At 39.0% G+C, this 19301-nt stretch overlaps 1 protein-coding gene across 4 annotated transcripts in view; it reads left to right on the forward strand.

Moving 5' to 3' along the window:
• The window catches only part of zbtb20 (zinc finger and BTB domain containing 20), a 41141-nt gene extending 32667 nt beyond the window's left edge, over window positions 1–8474 (forward strand). For all 4 annotated transcript variants that reach the window (XM_079450968.1, XM_079450971.1, XM_079450970.1 and 1 more), the window contains exons 3-4: window positions 2450–4018; window positions 5595–8474. In XM_079450968.1, the coding sequence (XP_079307094.1) occupies window positions 2470–4018; window positions 5595–6130 (2085 nt within the window). In that variant the 5' untranslated portion in view covers window positions 2450–2469 and the 3' untranslated portion in view covers window positions 6131–8474. The remainder of the gene's footprint in view (window positions 1–2449; window positions 4019–5594) is intronic.
• Window positions 8475–19301: the final 10827 nt, after the last annotated feature.

The raw sequence follows: 19301 nt of genomic DNA on the forward strand, positions 1-19301 counted from the left end.
CTCCAGCAGTGTGTGTTTCAGATGGTGACCGGAGTGATGGCGCGCTCCGGAGAGGTCTGAAAATAATGTATTAGTTGAAGAATGATCCCACGGAGCCGTCATAGCTTGATTGAATTATTTTGCTGATTTCAAATGTAATGCAAAAGAGAAACACATGCGACATGTGCATGGCTGATCCACGCTAGCTCAAGACTGCCCTCTGTCTCTGAAAACAAAAACCTTGTTCACTTATTTCTTTCTTTTGGAAAACAAGATCTGCCGTGCCAGTTTAATGTCCATCTGTGTGGTTCTGCTAGTTTGAACAGAGCAACTTTACTACTAGCCTGAATATATTGGGTCGTTTTCATTACGTTAACACTGTTATTAACCACATATATACACAAAGTTGTTTTCAATCGTTTTACACAACGTTATTAACAACTTATATATTTTAATAGTACACATATATACTTTCGCAGTATGAAGAAGTATTCATACGAACTAGAATAATGATGTATTTGTGATATGATCTGAGTGATCTAAAACCACATTTAACCAAAGATGTTTGTGTACGAATGAGATTATGCGGTTGATTTAATGTCAGAACCATACAACCGCAAGATTATACGGATGAGTTGACGCTAAAATCAGTATACTTATTCAATGATCATTTATTTACATTTATCAAGCACGTGTTATACTCAATAATTGGTTGTTTTAGAGAACAGCAATGTAAAGTCCAGGAATGTCGATTTAGAAGCCTGACCAGAGGATCTGAATTGAAGTATTGTGTACATTTAGGAGGCCCGAGGCATTGTATTGCCATTGGAAGGCCCGGACTCTCTGTATGTCTTGTTGATCATGAGGTTTAACTTGTGATACTCTCAGTCTAAATTGAAACATTGTATATGATGAGCCGTATGTTAAAAAAGGGAGGTTATAACCACCATTCAAAACGTATCTGGTTGCTGGAAATCTATTGGTGGAAAGGCACGACAATTCATTAAAAGATAACAGGAACTTATCTGATTGTTTTGAGAGAAACCCCCCCTTTTAGAAATTGTACTATATCTATGTGCTGGAAAACACTGTAACTTTAGATGCTTTGGGAAGATCTGACTGTGTTTGGCTCTAAAAAAATAAAGTTAACTCTTTGACACCTGGACCCTCTTTGTCTGAGCAATTTTTTGAAGCTACAAGATCAAGAAAAAAATGGTTTATTATCAATCTAACGAATGATTTTTAAGAACTTTTCTATTGTAATTGGATTTCTAGCTGCAAGACGTGCACACAAATCCACAAATAGTTGAACTCCGTCTACTCAAGCCAATCGGGAAGTTACTCTGACAGACTGTAGTCTAACCAATCCGCTATCTGGGTGGGATGAGATGAGGTCACATATTGGTTTTGTTGTGGTCACGTCATATCAAACTGTGGAGACAAGAGTGTGTGTGCTTGATCGTTTTCTTGATTTTGGGTCATTTTTAAAGTGGTGATTTTATTCACATTGTTCATTTTAACACATATTGTATCTGCGCTGTATACCGTATGACTTCCACGTTTTCCACATCTTGACATTTTTCGAGCGTTTGAGAACACTGTCAATCAACAAAAACGTCGTTCTGCCGTCCTTGCTCGAAAAACTCTGCCTGTGTGCTTTAATTATAGTAACATTTCATAATACACTCCCATACACGATGACCATACATTACATTAAAGTGAGAGTCCGTCTCAAAATAAAAAGTAATTCATGTCGTTTAAAACCTGCATATGATATTTTGAGAAATATCTCAAGTGTTTTGTGTTCTTACAATGGGGGTCAACTCAGACAGGTTTAAAATTACATGAAGATGAAAGAATTAATCCCTTTAAGTACTCTTTTCTTTTTTGCTGAAGTTGTTTAAGTAGCTTTAACAGTATACATAACCAGACTAGACATATGTAGATTTGTTGTTTATTGTTGTTATGAAAGCAAGTGTCACAAATGTGTAAACAAAATTAATATATTGAAATGAGAGTATAGAGGTCACCCTCTCAATGTAACAGAATCGCATACATTTTTACATTTTTAAAGATCGCACATACAACCCTGTTCATGCTCACTGTCATTTAGTCCTTAACAAAAAAACCACACAATTTTATCATCAAATGTTGGTTTTGGTCCAATAGGAATGCCTATACATTGATTTTCAAATTTGATTTTATGTAATCCAGTTAAAACTTTTCGAGTTTGTCTGGTTAATGTGATGAACTATACACATGATGTTTTATTAACAAAAACACGCCAAACACACATACTTATCCGTCCCAGTTCATTAGCTGCAAGGCAAACTCGTGAGCTGTAGTTTCTTGATCTTAAAATCATCATCAGTGACGTATTCTGCCAAAAAGTATTTTGCTGTTTGCAGCTGTATGTGAATTTGAATGTGTACTGTATGTAATTAGTTTTTTGTTTGTGTCTTGCGCATAGGTGACATCAGGTGCAAGGGGATGACCGAACGCATTCACCACATTAATCTCCACAACTTTAGCAATTCTGTACTCGAGACCCTCAATGAACAGCGGAACCGCGGGCACTTCTGTGACGTGACTGTTCGGATCCACGGTAGCATGCTGCGAGCTCACCGTTGCGTGCTGGCTGCGGGGAGCCCCTTCTTTCAGGACAAGCTGCTCCTGGGCTACAGCGACATCGAGATCCCATCTGTGGTTTCCGTGCAGTCGGTCCAGAAGCTGATCGACTTCATGTACAGCGGCGTGCTGCGCGTCTCCCAGTCCGAGGCCTTGCAGATCCTCACGGCCGCCAGCATCCTTCAGATCAAGACCGTCATCGACGAGTGCACCCGCATAGTTTCGCAGAATGTCGGCATCGGCGGATCCGGCAGCTTCCCTGTGGTGCCGGGCGACTCGGGGCAGGACACTCCGAGGGGAACTCCCGAGTCTGGCACGTCCGGTCCCAGCAGCGACGCTGAATCGGGCTACATGCAAACGACGTCCCAGAGCCTCGATCGCGTCTACTCCTCACTTTATTCCAGCTGCTCTGGGTTGGGCCTGCAAAACGGTACCCGCGGAAACCGCTCCCACTTTGTCGGTACGGCCGTCGTGTCCAGCTACGACTCGCCCCTGCCGCTACAGCAGAAGGAAGGAGGGCAGGACCCCGCCTGGATCACCCGCATTCACGAGCGTTCCCAGCAGGTGGAGCGCTTTCTGTCCGTGTCCGAGACCACGCACTGCCGCAAACAGCCTCGTCCCGTGAGGCTCAACATGGGCGACGTTCACATCAAGCAGGAACAAGGGGACGAGTACAGCTGCTACGGTCTTGAGGACTGTCGCGAGCACAGCGAGCAGCCGGAGTGCAACGAGAGCGAGCCCAAGGGCGAGAGCTTTGACTCGGGCGTCAGCTCCTCCATCGGCACCGAGACCGACTCTGTCGAGCAGCCGTTCCTGTCCGCTTTCGGCCGAGAGAACTGTCAGAACAAAGGCCAGCAGGGTGGGAGCGAGACTCCCGTGCAGATCGAGGTCAACGACTCGTCTCCCGAGCAGTCTCAAGAGGTCATCGAGCACACCGGCGGAAACGGGCCTTTGCAGGAAAGTGGCGAACTCGGAGTCCATCAGCCGCCTCAAGCTAACTTTGCCGCGTCTCAGTCCATGCCAGGAAGCCAGCTGTACTTGCGGCCGGGTGAGCCACTTACCAGCAACCTACGCATGCCCCTCTCCTTGACCAGCAACACCCAGGTAATGGGAACAGCGGGCAACACTTACTTGCCCACACTCTTCGCCACCCAGTCCTCCAGCGACAACAAGCCTTTCCTCTTCAGTCTGCCCCAGTCTATCGGGAGTCAGCAGCCGCAGTTTGTGGCAGTGCCCTCACCCGGCATGTCCCCGTTTCCCGGCGGGCTGGCGGTGCCGCCGGCTGGTGGTCAACAGCAAGGTTCCGGACCCATCATACATCACGGGGAAAAGAAGCCGTATGCTTGTACGCTCTGTAGTAAGACCTTCACTGCCAAACAAAACTACGTCAAACACATGTTCGTGCACACTGGTGAGTACGCACGGCTACATCCTTCTCCCGTTATATCCATGAGATTGTTTATGGTTTTTTAGAAAACGCGCTGGAGTCTGGAGCAATTAAGGTACGCTTTTGATTCGAGGTAAATAATTGGTAGCAATTATTGAGTTCGCCGTGAGTCATCTGTCCTGGCCGTGTGCCGTGGATTGACTAATACATTATACATTCCCAGTTTTCAATCACGACTTTGACTGGTGTTTGTCAGGGCCTCGGAAAGATGGATGAGAACGATTCCTTAATAACCGTGCTGTCATAGACACGGCTCACAAGAGCAGCTCAATTTTGGGATTTGTGAAAAGATCCGAGGTGGTCCTGTCCCTCAGGAAACAAAAACATAAAGTAGGGCAATAAACCAGAAAATATATGAAATAATACATTTCCATACATTGAAACCAAGTGCTTGTATTTTTTTAATATATGAAATGCAAAAAAAACTTTTTTTATTATTCAATGTATTGTCCCTTATTCATAATGTATTATTTGATATATTTTCAAATATATATTAAACTACTGTAATAAGTTCACAGCTAATATGTAGGATTTTGTCGGCATTTCTCTAAACATAAATTATGTTTTTCTTTTTAAAAGAATGTACGTCTTTCATACATTCGGTACATTCATACTAGTTCCTATAGATTTATTTAAAAAGAAATAGAAATGCAATAACCTATTAGAAAAGCTGCACCATGGTAAAGTTGTTTAAACATTTAAGTTAGTGTAAAATGAGTTGTTCATGAGTCGAGGAGGGTGTATTTCTGTCCCTCAGACAGGTTAGCAGCGATGACCTTTCCTTTTTTTTGCATTACGGTTGCTAGGTAACCACATCACTAATTTATTTCATAATGAGGATTAAAACATTTAGCAGCTAGTAACCTACTGTACATGCAAAGTTAAACTTTTTACCTCGTGGCCGCAAAATTACAGCTTTTAATTTTTCCTTACAATAGAAGATTGATAGAAGTGTTTTGAATAAATGTGCAATTTTGTCCTATCAGCTATTGTTTAGCAATTTAGTTTGATGCGAGTGTGCACGCCAAATTCTGTGCCAAAAGGTTGCGTGCTTCATGAGAAGATTTGAAAATGCGTGATTAAAAAGTGAAATACGTTGAAAATGTTAACCATGGACATCATGTGTCCAAGTGGCAAAATTTGTTCTCCATGAAAGAGGACCGTGTGTGAAAAATGAGAGCGCTTTAATAGGATATAATGAGATATTATAGATATAGCCATTCCTGAGCAAAAACAGTGCTGGATTTTACAGATTATTTAATTTAACCATAGAAATAACCAGCATGGAAAATGTGGTGACTTTCCACCATACGATGAGAAAGTAGCTGATTTATAAAAAATTATATCAAGGAGAAGAAAAACCATTTAGCATCTTTATTGGATTTTTATTTTTTAACTTTTTTATTATTTCATCCAATTCATTCATTTCAAATAGGTTTATTAAAAACAAAAATCTGTAATGAAAAAAAATCACAATTTCGTCTAATTTCATAGTTTATTCAGGAGGTTTTTTCACTGATGATTTTGTCCTGTGTTTCAGGTGAAAAGCCGCACCAGTGCAGCATCTGCTGGCGTTCGTTCTCGCTGAAGGATTATCTCATCAAACACATGGTCACGCACACCGGCGTGCGAGCGTACCAGTGTAGCATCTGCAACAAGCGCTTCACGCAGAAGAGCTCGCTCAACGTCCACATGCGCCTCCACCGCGGAGAGAAGTCCTACGAGTGTTACATCTGCAAGAAGAAGTTCTCCCACAAGACACTGCTGGAGCGCCACATGGCCTTGCACAGCACCGGCACCGGCGTCTCCGGGGTGAACACGGCGGGGAGCGCCGGAGGCCCCGTGTCCATCCCCGTCCCGATGACCGTTCCCGAGCCTGGAGCGGGCGTGGTGGCTCTCGCCATGCCGGTCGGAGCGGGCGGTGCGGGGGGAGGAGTCGGGAGTGCCGGAGTGGGCGTGGCGGCGGAAGCCAGCTGCCAGGAGGGGACCACCTACATGTGCTCCGTGTGCCCTGTCAAGTTCGACCAAATCGAGCACTTCAACGACCACATGCGCAAGCATGTCTCCGACGGATAAGTACAAACAAACAAAAAAACTTACACGAGAAAAAATGACATGATAACGAAAATGGCACTAGATTTTTTTGTTTCTTATATTGGGGCATGAAGAGTAATGAGTATAGACACTGGCACATTAAGTTTTCTAGAAAAAGAAGCGTTTAATTTCTTTTTTTTTTTCATCCTTGCTATTCTTAAAGAATAAAAATGATGGTTGCCTTAAGGCTGTGTAGTTGGATAATGATCCACTGGCTGGATCCATACTACTGGCCTCTAAATGTATGCTTTCCTTAAATTACTGATTTATGTGTTGAACACTACCGAAAGGCCTGCGAAAGAACACACACACACACACACACACACACATGAGAAAATGAACAGATTCACACTTCGACACGAACACACTCGGCCATGCATGCACTCACACGCACAAATGACCTATACACACACACTTATATATGGTAGAGGTATTTTGTACGTTTGTGCATGTGAGCGTGCGTGTGCGCAGAAATAAACATTGCAGTGAATTTTTTTAACTTGTAGATCTTTTCCCATGTAGACCGTATTGGACACTATAAACGTCCAAGCTTACTGTGGTATAGATTTAAAAACAAACAAACAAACAAACGAAAAAAAAACGTCATTTGGCTCTAGATTCATTCTGAAGTACCGATGGTCACGTGTTTGCCTTTTATGTGTGCTAAGAATAAGCGAGTTGTTCGATTTGACACTGGGTTTTATTTATTATAATATGGCATTGAGGGATGTCGACGTTGTCAAGCCAGTTTTAATAATTGTACTAAAACGAACGTTTTTTTTTTTGTAAGTGGTTTTATTATCGTTTTTTCTCCCGCGACACAGTTTTGATGGTCAAGTTTACAAAAAATCTAAGCGTTTATAAATGACAGTATTCGAGATTTCCAATGCGTTTCGCATACACTGCCACTGCGAAGAAGACTGTTAGTCGACCTCTTCCACTTCAAAACGAAATGTGACGCAAAGTTCCCGTTCTATTTGGGACGATCGATTCGTTCTTCTCATTAACTCCTCGCTTCTGTTTCAAACCGACGACGAAAAAAGGAATACGGCAGTTGCCCAGAATCCAAGTCACCTGCTGCTCGACACATGCTCACTTTGAGACTGTTATCAGCGTGATGTGGACATTACTATCATTATCGTAAAGCTGTTTGGATTCGATCAAATCACCAACTGGACGAATGAGCAGAAACTCTGTATTTTCTGTCGACCACGTTGCGGCGGCGGCTGCTCGGGGTCTCAGAGGGGGGCGATTCAAATGCACTACTCCTGTTCCTAAAGCCCCTCGTGACGGCTCCGGCGGCCGTCGCGGTTTTACGCCCGACGGGATCTGCAGATGGCGCTAGAGAGTAACAGACGGATATACTAGGGACACGAGGCAACCAAAAACATCTACTGAACCACAATAAAACAAACACGGTCATTCTTCTTTAATATACCGCAGTTTCACAGACACAAAACAAATAAGAAACATTCCCAGTTTTATCGACATTGTGTGTGTCGAGTGTACTTCAGAAGGGTTTGTCATTTTGGTGTAATGTCACTCAAAAGCTCTGTGTTCATGTTTGGCTTTGTCGTACACGTGTTTCACGGACATAAGAGACTCACTCGTCTGCCGCGCAACTGCAATCTGGCTACTTTTGCTCACTTGTTTGAGTAGATACACCTTTGTAGTGTAGTTCAAATGATGACAAACGTACACAATTCATGTTGGACATTTTCCTGTTGGGAATCTGCTCGAGTCGTAGGTTTAAGAGAAAAAAAAACAGTGCTACTTTGCACAATCCTGTGCTTAAACGTTGAATTGTTTTACTTATGAAATGAAATTCTATGATTTTCATTTTTTTGTTTTCATTGTTTATAAAGGAAATATCTTTCTTAAAAGCTTGATAAGAGGACTGCATTGTTTTCTTGCATATATGTTGCACTGCTTAAACCAATAAGTGCACTACTGTTACCAGAGATATTCTAGTTTCTAGAGATAATCATTTTTTTTATTATCAAATATTTGTTTCTATAGTTCACTTGTGTTTTAGTTGCTTTGTTCCTTTTTATTTCTTTTTTTTTGTTGTTGTTGTTGTTTAGATGACGAGATGATTAAATTTGTCTTGGCTTTGTTATCATCACTTGCTATTGTATTTACTTTGTGCTGTTTATGCAAGCATTGTTTTCTTTATTTATATTCAAACCTATTGTGAGCTCGCCCCCGGTCAGGCGCTTACAATGCCTTCCTTACACCCCCTCCCTCCATCCCTGCAGTTAATTCATTCAAGCAAATGCTCGGTTTTCTCATTCATACCAATCCTATTAAAAAACGTAAAAAATCCAAAAAAAAGGAAAAAAAGATTCGTAGTGTGTGCCTAAATATATGATACATGTGTTATAGAACAAGTATGTTTCTATGAGAGCGTCGTAGTGCAAAGCTTTTGCTGTCTAGGGATCAAATACATTTACGTGTGTGTGTGTGTGTGTGTGTGTGCGTGTGTGTGTGTGTGTGCGTGTGTTTATTCCAGTAGTACGTCTCGATGTCTGTGTTGTACAATCTGTGATGCCTGAACTGTAGGGCTTCCTTTGCAATATGCAGTACAGGTACGGTGACAACATTTTACTTAGGAGTGCACTTGGTATTTTTCTCAAGAACAATCATTTCTGTTTTTCCCAAAGTAAACAACATGTCACTTGTTAAGGCCCTTGCTTAACGCCTTTATGATACGACCCAGCGTGAGCGTTTGGTAAAAAATCAGATCTCACAGTTATTCCTAACTATTCCTAAGTGGCTAGATGTAAATCGTACGAATATGTACGTACGTATGAAAAAATGGTCAAAGAAGCTCCACCTCCGAACATATTCGGCACCTGAAAGCCGATTTTAAAACAACATTCGAAATGAGCCAAACATGACTTTTTTATTCGACTACAGGCTGTGTTGGATGGGTTTGAGGGGTTGCCATGTGTTTGTCGGTCTCTTCGTTCGGATAAATGCGTTGAATGACAGAACGCGTTGGTTATATTTGACCCTGCATCGGTTTTTCTGACAACAAAGGAGATTTTTGGTTGTGGAGTCGTTTCTCGTTTTTGGTAGTTGTGTTGATAGTTGTCGACGTAATCTGCGAAATCAAAAGTGTCAAATTTGGCAAGAGTTAAAACTCCTTTATTCGTGGCAAAAAAGGTTAAACGCAAAACTGTGTCAAAAATGCCGATTCGCAAGTACGTAACGCTGTAGCAGAAGATACAAGGGTCACCCAGCAAACGCATTTACATTTCTATACACTAACGTTCTTAAAAAGCACTTAAAAATATGAATCAATGTCACTTCCAAATATTTGTTATTTTGGCTGTGTCCTCACTGATAGCCTTAAAGATATTTGTAAACAAAATACAGCCAAATGCACTATTGCTTGTAAAGGTGCCGATTGTTTTGGTTTCTTTGACACAAGGGATATATTTAAGAGAATGGCAGTGAAAAGAAACAAGTCTTTAAATACCGTCCTCGCAATACAGTATTGGACAGTTGTTTATGAAGGAAGTGTTGCTATCGTACATGCAAATTCGAATTTCTCCGCTCACGTTCGTATGGATTCATAACCGCCGATCATGTATAAAAAAATCTCGTTGTGCTACGATAATTCCGACATTATGTGACTCTGTGTTTGTTCATATGTATAAAGGAAAAACGACAATAACGAGAAATCATTTTATTTCACCGAGACTTTGCAGTTTGTGAAAGTGTAAACGCTGCACGATAATGTTTAGACACAATTCAAAAGCTTATATGTCACGTCAATGCTCACTTTCATCGCATCTCGACCGGTCGACGTTCTTCTCAGCATTACGGTGTACACTTTAGTGTCTAAACCTGATAGACTTTTTTACATTACTTACAGTATATATTTACGAGTCATAAACGTAGACGTAGCTCTTATTTTTTGTTTCTGTTGTCGCTTTAAATGGTAATTTTAGAATGCATATTAATTTTCTACAGTGTACAGTTTAGATACAGCATACCGATGCGTTTTTGGTGTGGGACTTCCCCGTACCCTTTTCCTTGCTATTCAACGATGGTACCTTTTTAATTGTTTGTTTATGAATAATATCTATTTCTAGTTAAAGCTTTCGGGTGTAGAAAGACGGGAGCAAAAGATGTTGCGCTCTCTTGACAGAATGACTTGGAACAGTTAAATGAGTTGTTTTATCGTACACTCAGAGTCAATATATATATATATATATATAATATAATATATATGTATAATAGTGGTTTGAGTAAACCCCGCTGGATTTTAATAAAGACTTGTTCTTCATTCCCCGATCGAACATAACGTTGCTGCATTTAAATCTTTCATCTGGCAATTCTTTTCCTTTCAACAACTTGATCTTCTCGACACGCTGGTTGAAATAGTTTAAAACGACAGGAGATCTTCATCAGCATCTATAAGAAGTACTGTAACCAAAACACACCACCTAACACTGTACGCGCCGAGTTTTACGATGCCTCTCCTTTGTAGAAGACAAAAAAAATGAAGTGCCTCTTTTTACAGTTCCAAGCTTACAATATACTGTTGTTTTTATTCTAATATATGAATACGTCACGAAACGAAAACAATTCACTGCCTAAAACCAATCGCATACATGAATATGAACTGTCAACTCAACATGCAAAGTTTGACGACTACCAGCAATAAGTTATGAAATAAATAAAAAACCACAAACACACATTTGAGGACCATTGTTATGAAGTAAGGGTGTTTTATTCTCTTTTAACCCCTGAAATCACCAAAATAACACGTTTTATACTACAATATACAGCGTTATATTGTTTCCAAAGTGCCCCGGTTCAAATGAATAATAATAAAAAATATACAGTATTTTAGTTGGGTTTCGTGTTTTTCGAATTGCCTTTTGCTAAAATGCGTCACATATTTGAAAAGCCCTGCGTGAAATGTCTGCATTTTCACTCTGCGGTTTATTGGACCCAGTTTGTCCAAATCCATTTGTTCTTCCTGCCGGTTCCTACGATCGTCGTAATATCGTGACCGCCGTACTCGATATTGTGATGTGAGTGTGAACAGAGGACCGATTTTTCATTGTTCCAAAAGATTCGAGGGAAGAGATTTTACAGACGTTAAAGTGAATTACAGTCAACCGGTTTTGGAGAAATGATTCCAGTTTGAAGCTTTGTAGTCAGAAGACACCCGACCATATCATACGTTCAATACCAAATGACTGTAAAAGCCAAGCATTCTTCTTTTTTCCCCTGAGGTTCCATACGTTAGCATGCTTCGTGTCGTCTTTCCGACTCTTATCTACAGTACAGCTCTGAATGGTTTTCACAAATATACGATATTCTTCTGCTTGTATCATACGCTCGAATCCAAAGACGAAGCATTTACTCTATTTATGACTACAAAGTGTGTTTGTTTTTTCAGAAACGATAGAAAGCTATACATATATTTACAGATTTTAACAGGAGAAGCAAGCAAACATAGTAACATAATGTCTTCAGATGAATCATATATTTATGATACCTGCAGTTTCTTTACGGATGGAACGCGCTGGCTGGTCAATGACACGAATCATGTCGCTGTGTTTGAGGAAAACATTAAACATGACTTGTCATTCACAACTTTAACCTGTGAGTTTGTTTGTTTGGGTTCTGATAGTCAGCGTGTTTTATAGACTCGTGTTTGTAGTTAAGGTTCTGCGGTGCTTTGAGAGGAGAGCAGATGATGATCTTTATACTCGATCGTGAATGAGCAGTAAGGAGGAGGATGATGATGGCATGTGTTCTGCATGTTTTGTGCTCTCTATATCTCCCACATGTACCGGCGTCTGACTATCTGTTGGGTTTTTCTACGTCACCGTACGTTTTCAACTAAACCGTCAGCTAACCCAACAGAGTTTGTTCTGCCACTACGGTGCCTGAATGTAAATAAACGAATACAGTTTCCATATCACTTCATTCTGGTGTAAAGTTTACACTGCGAGGTCAAAATCAAACTATTGCTGTGATATTGTAGAACGTCCAATATAGCGTTGAAAAACTTCACAGTGTCAAAGCCACCGTACACAGGGTTGAGCAAAAATCTGTCAAGATGTGTCGTGCTTTACAAGATTTCCAATTGAAGTTACTAAAGGCAGAATTACAGAAAGTTTACCGGATCACACAATTATTGTAAATAATTCATAGTCATTTTCAGCTGATTAGATATATTTTGCCAAATGTTGACAAGCGGCAGTTTGAACATTCATTTACTGATGTTGTGTAGGAAAACGTGTGCTTGTATCATAAAATATGTATGCGTACTTTACAAATAGATTAAAACATCTACTTGCAGCACATTTAAATAGAAATTTTGATAGGATTTTTTTATCCCATTTTATAATCGACAATGTATTACAGCATTATTGTGAACTGTCAACCCTGTTACTGCTGCCTGACACTGACATGAGTTTATGACTTTTCTATGCGCTCTAAAACATAAATATTGTGCTTTTAACACGCTGCACAATCTGTATAAATCAGATATGTTTGTGGACGTTAATTCAGATTGGTGGATTTGCTCACAGGAGAAAACTGCTGATATTCAGTACTAACAGTACAAACTCGACATGATTTACACCACATTGTAAATCTATGTACACGTAGCCTCTTCTCACATTTTCATTTTATCGCTAAATCGCTTTTTAATTCTAAACGGATCTTATAGAAATAAACCTCATTGTAGATACATAATATAATATCTAATAAAGTGGAATGCTTCAGTCACCCAACATCTCTCTATTTGTATATATAAACATGTTCGTGTTTGTGTGACCTGCTCCAATATTTTGGGTCAATCTGATGCAGAAACACATTTTGAGTTGAATTCACTAAAGTCTCAGTTTTTCACATAGAAAAAAGGATGAGGATTTAAACACTGGTTGATATTGAAAACAAGCATCTTTTTAGCCGTTTTTGACTCAATTATTCAAACAAAATAATGAAGATGCCAATCACATTTATCTCCAAAGATATCCGCGTTTCGTTTTACTTAAAGAAGTGTTGATGGAGAGGATGAAAAGCTGAGACTTTAAACCAAAATTCAAGTTTTTCCATAACAAGCCATTATAAACGGCCCATTGTTCTTATTGTAAATGATGGTACGTACGCAACACTTTCAATTCATCTTCACATATTTATCCGCTTTTCTAAGAATCGTACATACTTCTATACAAATGCATTGCAAATGTGACACTAAAGTTAGGTACATTGACATATTTTTCTTTGCCAGATGCGTGTGATGATATACAGTATTAGTGCATATAGTAGATTAGTGTACCAAGATAGATCATATACAGTAATGATGATCTCTCTTAAAAATATCCACTTTCTTGGAATCTTTTGTACTTGTAGTTACCATTAAACGAAACACAATTTGAGTCCAGCAGAAGAAATATTTATTTCGTTATTATCAGTGAATCTTTTCCAGAAAATAATATTTTCATTTCTTATGTGTTTCCAACTCAAGCCCATCTTTCTTTATTCACGACGCTCTCTCTCTCTCTCTCTCATGCTGAATTGATGTCTTTCAGACAAATCTGTTGAAATCCTTTCATTCGTTGAAGCTCATTCTCTAGTTTCGTCTCGGTTTAATAGAGAAAACAGGAATCATCACATTAACTCTAAATGGCTTGAGCAAATCCTGTGAGGTTTTGTGTAACTAGTGTTTTAATGCTTAGTGTACATAACCTAAACTGTAACATAAAATAATATATAAGCAAAAACATGCAAAGCCCTGCTTATAGACTTATAGACAATCTGAACGTTTTCCAGGTTTTATTATACACATGCTGCAACCCATAGACGATTAGTCGACCAATAATGTCCATGTGCGAACAAAATATTTCGATTTTTTTTTTAATAAAGCCTGTTAAGAATGTTTGCATCATATCATATAATCATTTGGGCATTGGTTCACTTTTATTTCTTTTCTTTACTTTTAACCTTTGTTTTAATTCTTGTAGTACCAAATGCGCTGATGCCTGAGCAACACCAGGTTAGAAAGAGTCCCAACGTTTCAGACATATTTGGCATACCCACTGTAGTCAGAACGTCTATTCAAATGAAATAAAAGCCTGGTGTACTGTGGGTCTATAAAATTCCTTTTGACACCAAAGCATTTTTTTGAAGATCTATGAAAAAATGTGAAAACGCCAAACGGTATTTGGCTGAAATGCGCTCAAGCGTGGGTTCTATACGTGCAGACCATAGTCTGTTGACATTTTATAAAACAGAAAGATTTCACAGCACAATTGAATCATAAACATTTTTTTATTTTTTACAATGTCAGCATTACACAGCGATTCGGTTTTAAAAGAGTTTTACCCGATCTGCCCTTTCATTGCCTGCTGTTGTTTTTGCTTTAATTCTTCCTCCTTCAGTATTCCAGATTCTCTGCTTACAGTTCAGTGGATTCTGAGATTCAGTTTGGACTTGTCAAGATGGACCAAGCCGTTTATCTGTTGTGTTTGCACGGATCTGTCAATTTTAGCTTTTTTTGTTTGGAAGCTCCTGCTTATATAAAACACTCAGTTTCATTTACCACCAAATCATCCATCCATAAAACATCCTTCAACTGATTTTCTGCCTTTGATTTTTTTTTTCAATTTCATGTCACGTTTATGTAATAATTTGGATAAAACAGATTAGACATCCACTTGCCATCACTTCAGATTTAAGGACCAAAATCCCAATGTTTTGTTTTCTAATGTAAAACAAATGTAATGTGGGTATTTGGATGGATTAGCACCCAATGTGATATTATTCTGCAGCATGGGCTATATTATCAGATCATTAAATGTTTAGCTTCTCTATATCGTTTTTTTTTTGTGCCGACATGTAGGTGAGCAGGGTTTTAGTTAATTTTAAAACCACACATTTGCTCTCTGTCACTGTTCAAAGCCATGTCTTATGTCTTTTGGGTTCTTGTTGTTTTCCTGCATTTGCATTTTTTGTTTTCACAAATTTCAATTCAAGTTCATACTAAAGCATTAAAAACTGAGCAAAGGTGGAGCTGTGGTAGTGAAGGTATTAAACATCGTACAGTATTCAAACATTCATCCTAACATTGGAAGTGCTTACAGGCCTGAAGAGAGAGAAAGACGATATCATGGAAGTATAGAGAGGACGGTTTACGTAAACATCAGAAAAGTTTAATTATTGTAAATAACGGATTGCTTCGTAATATACCTGCTGTTAGAGATATGGAATAAGGACTTGTTAAGTGTGTGTTAAAGGCCTCTTTATTTTCATGTCAGACACTGGATTAGAGTGATTTTTCGAAAAATCCAAAGTTTTTTGTTTTTTATCCATGATACAGAACGATTCCACCCAACAGATTCAGCCGCTCAGCCCCACTCGACTGTCTCTAAACGAACGAAAACCTTTAAATCACCGCCATACCATAACCATCATCTCCCTTTATTAAAGAATCGCACGCCTAAAGTATTCAAAACCACTCAACAAATACAGTACGAGACATGACAGAAACCACTACAAATCAATCAGCCGACCACAATTCCTGTAGCAATCCTCATTGACTTCAACACAGATACCACTTGTCAACCCAGAAAAGACTTTTGCACTAAAACGATTCTTGAGTCTTCTTTGAGAAATAGCAATAGAACACGTCGCGCGCTTCAAAACCAACCGCGTAAACCCAGAAAATGTTTCTGTGCTCTTAAATGACGCTGTTTGTTTCGATTGAGGCACAATAGAGAGGATGTCTGATGATGGTGAGGCCGTACACATGGATAGAAATGCTGTACTTAAAAAACCAAACGGTTCTTGGCGTGATGTTTTGAACAGTCTGTTTCTACACATCCAGAGTAACACAAGAGGCGAAGGAGGTGGCGGACGGTCCCAGAAACGTGAACATGCTTGAATATTCATGGATATGTTACGAGTGTAGATTGTGTCGTTGCTGATCTGAGTAGATCTCGGTGCTGACATGTTTCTGGGACTTAAAAAAAAGGGTGGGGGGGTTTGAATACAGGAACGCTTTTTCCTTTCCTGCTGTTGACCATCAGGACTTCCACACGCACATCTACTTAAAGAGACAGTTCACCCAAAAGTACAAAATCCGTCATCGTTTTATCGTCCTCGGGTCATGTCAAACCCGTATGAGTTTCTTTCACAAAGAAGAACCAAACAACAACCATCGGCTTCCATTGAATGGACCCAAAACCGCTGAAACGTCTTCTTAGAGTCACCTACGGGTTTTGAGCGCCTTGAGGGTTAATAAACGATGACGGTTTTGATTTTGGGGTTCCTTTAAAGTCGTAATTTTCCATAAACGTTTCCTTTATGGTTGGTTATGGACTTCTAGCGTTCCAAAATAGTGATGGTTTTTGATTTCTTGAACTCGTGGCTTTCCTGTTCAAAGCGCTTCGTGGTGTTGTCGAAGGTGTCGTGTCGATGTGTCGCGTGTTAGAGGAAGCATAAGTACAGTATGTGCCTTCATGTTATCTCTTCGGTGAGCTTGTTATTATTAAGAAGCTGACGCCAGCCAGTTGTGTTTGCACTAAAACCAAATCGCTTTCGTGACGTAGGTTTGTTCCAGCAAGCTTGTTGCGGTGTGCATGAGGGTGAGCTTCGACGCGTTCTAGAGATGTAGAGCTCTTATCTGTTGAGTTGTAAACTAGCACAGCTTAGAAATTCTCCGTTTCGTTTGGGATCTTTAACGTCACGTCTCGCGGTGAACAGATTCCACGTTTAACTCGCGAACACACAACAGATGCTAAAGTAGAGTATTTCAGACGTCTGTGGAAGAGACGGTCACGCGTCGCTCTGAATCAACGGGGATGCATGTGTTCATGAGGTCGCCTCAAGACTATTGGTCACGCTGTTTTCCTTTTGGGTTCCTTTTGCTTTGCGTTGCATTTGTAACGTATTTTGATTTGGTTTATTGATACCGAAATAAAAAGGCCTATATGCTTTTCAGTCTTACAAATGCACCTTATTCTCGCCCGTCCGAACGGGACGGGTTTTGTAATATCTCTAATTTAGCACCTTACTCTACACAGCATGATTTCACTTTATGCCGGTTTTGCTATACTTCCATGCGTATATGATTTCAACGAAAAAATAAACCTTATATATATATATTTTGTGAAAAATATTCAAAGGGATGTGCCAAAGTTTCGAGGCGATCTCCCTTGTTTTTATGCGTATTATTGATTTTTCTTTCCGTTTCTGTTTCTTCTGCTTCAGTTATTTCAGTGGTATCTTACGAATAACCTTTCTTACAAATGTGTTTAGAAAAAAAAAATATTCAGCAAACAGTATCATTACTTGCCATTTTACAGTAAGCCCTGTATTTTCACGTATATTTACCAGTGATGTGTATTTGTTATTAAACAGAAAATAGTAAACGCTTCATTATGTTCCATACTATTGTGACTTTTTTTGGAAAAAACTGTGAAGACTTGCATATACTTTATACAGAAGTATTAAGCCTTAATGCAAAAGACTAAAAAAAAAAACGAGTGGAAGAAAAACTGATTGTTGCAAAGTAAGGATGATTTTTTGTAAATGTTACCAGCACCTTTTTTTGTAATTTTCACTCTCTGAGGTATTGTACAAGTTCACTCTGTTTGTGAAGTTTGAATATGAAGGAATAAAAAATAGTACTTTCCTGTACTTTACAGGACGGGATCACGTGTGTCTTCATTTCTCACGAATACAAGTACACTTAACAATGTGACTCATTTCTTATATAGAGTATATATGATTTTTAAGATAATACAAGTTTCAATTAAGGTTATCTCAGGTGTGTGTGCGTGTGTATAGCACCACTATTATACTTTAGTCCACAACTACGTGGTATATTTTCAGTCTTTGCATCAGTCTCGGAGTATATCAATTTGTGTTTTTTGCCATATTTGAATCGAGGCCAAAGAAGTGGACATCAGAGGGACAACAGGGAACCCTAAAGTGTGCTAAACAGAGGTTTGCAATGACATGCCGACGGTATCACATAAGCTCACTTCAATAACAAATCACCATGAATGTACAAAAGAGAACAACATATACACATTAACACAAACAGCCATCAAAGAAATCAGAATGCTTAATTTGCCAAGTACACACACACATGAGTTCTTGTGGAGCTCTTAAAGGGATAGTTCACCTAAAAATGACAATTCTGTCATGAATTACTCACTCTAATTGTTCCAGACCTGTATAAATGTATTTGTGTGAATTTATTTTATTTACACAAAGAAAGATACGGACAAATGCTTGTAACCAAACGTGACAATGGAAGTCAAAAGTGGCCCAGAACTGTTTGTCGTCCTACATTCTTCAAAATGTATTTTGTATTCAACAGATCACAAACCATAATAAAGAAATCTTCCTACTATGGGAGTGTTTGGTTACAAGCGTTCTTCCAAATATCTCATCAGATCAAAGACATTTATACACATTCGGAACAACTCCAAGGTGATTAAATGATGACAGTATTTTTATTTTTCGGTATCTCTTTAACACACAGCCTATACATATATGAAGATAAATATCATGACAAAATGGAAAATAATATATCAAGTTATAAAGAAAATACATGAATAGTTTATTTGCAAAGTTTTGTATTATAATGTTGTAATGTTTTTATTGTGTTAGTTAGCTGTATTGAGTATTGACCAAAGGCAGACAAGGAACATAATCATTAAAGGTACGTGACGTTACAGTACATTTATTCATTTGGCAGACGCTTGTTTATCCAAAGTACATGCTGTGATTAAATATATAGAAACAATATGTAATGTATAAATAGAAAAAGAACATAAGGATGATCTACAAAACGAATACGTGAGATCGTATTTACGTGAGAATGTATTTATTGGAGTAATAACTTTCAGTAGTTTGTTGATCTTGAAGACGTTTTACAAGTTTATTCATATAACTGACAGAATGGTGTTGTTTTTAATTGTGATTCTGGTTCATTGGAAATAGATCATATTCTTAAAATTCTTATTCTACTTGGAAAATACAATTTACATAAAGATTGTTTTCCACATATTTCAATCTTTTTCCTGATTCTTTAATATTAATACGGAACAATAGCAAAGCTGTTAATGCATCTCGGCTACTGAATAACATTTTTAATGTTTTAGAT

This window comes from Barbatula barbatula (genome assembly GCF_947034865.1).
Source record: "Barbatula barbatula genome assembly, chromosome: 2".
Classification (NCBI taxonomy): Eukaryota; Metazoa; Chordata; class Actinopteri; order Cypriniformes; family Nemacheilidae; genus Barbatula; species Barbatula barbatula.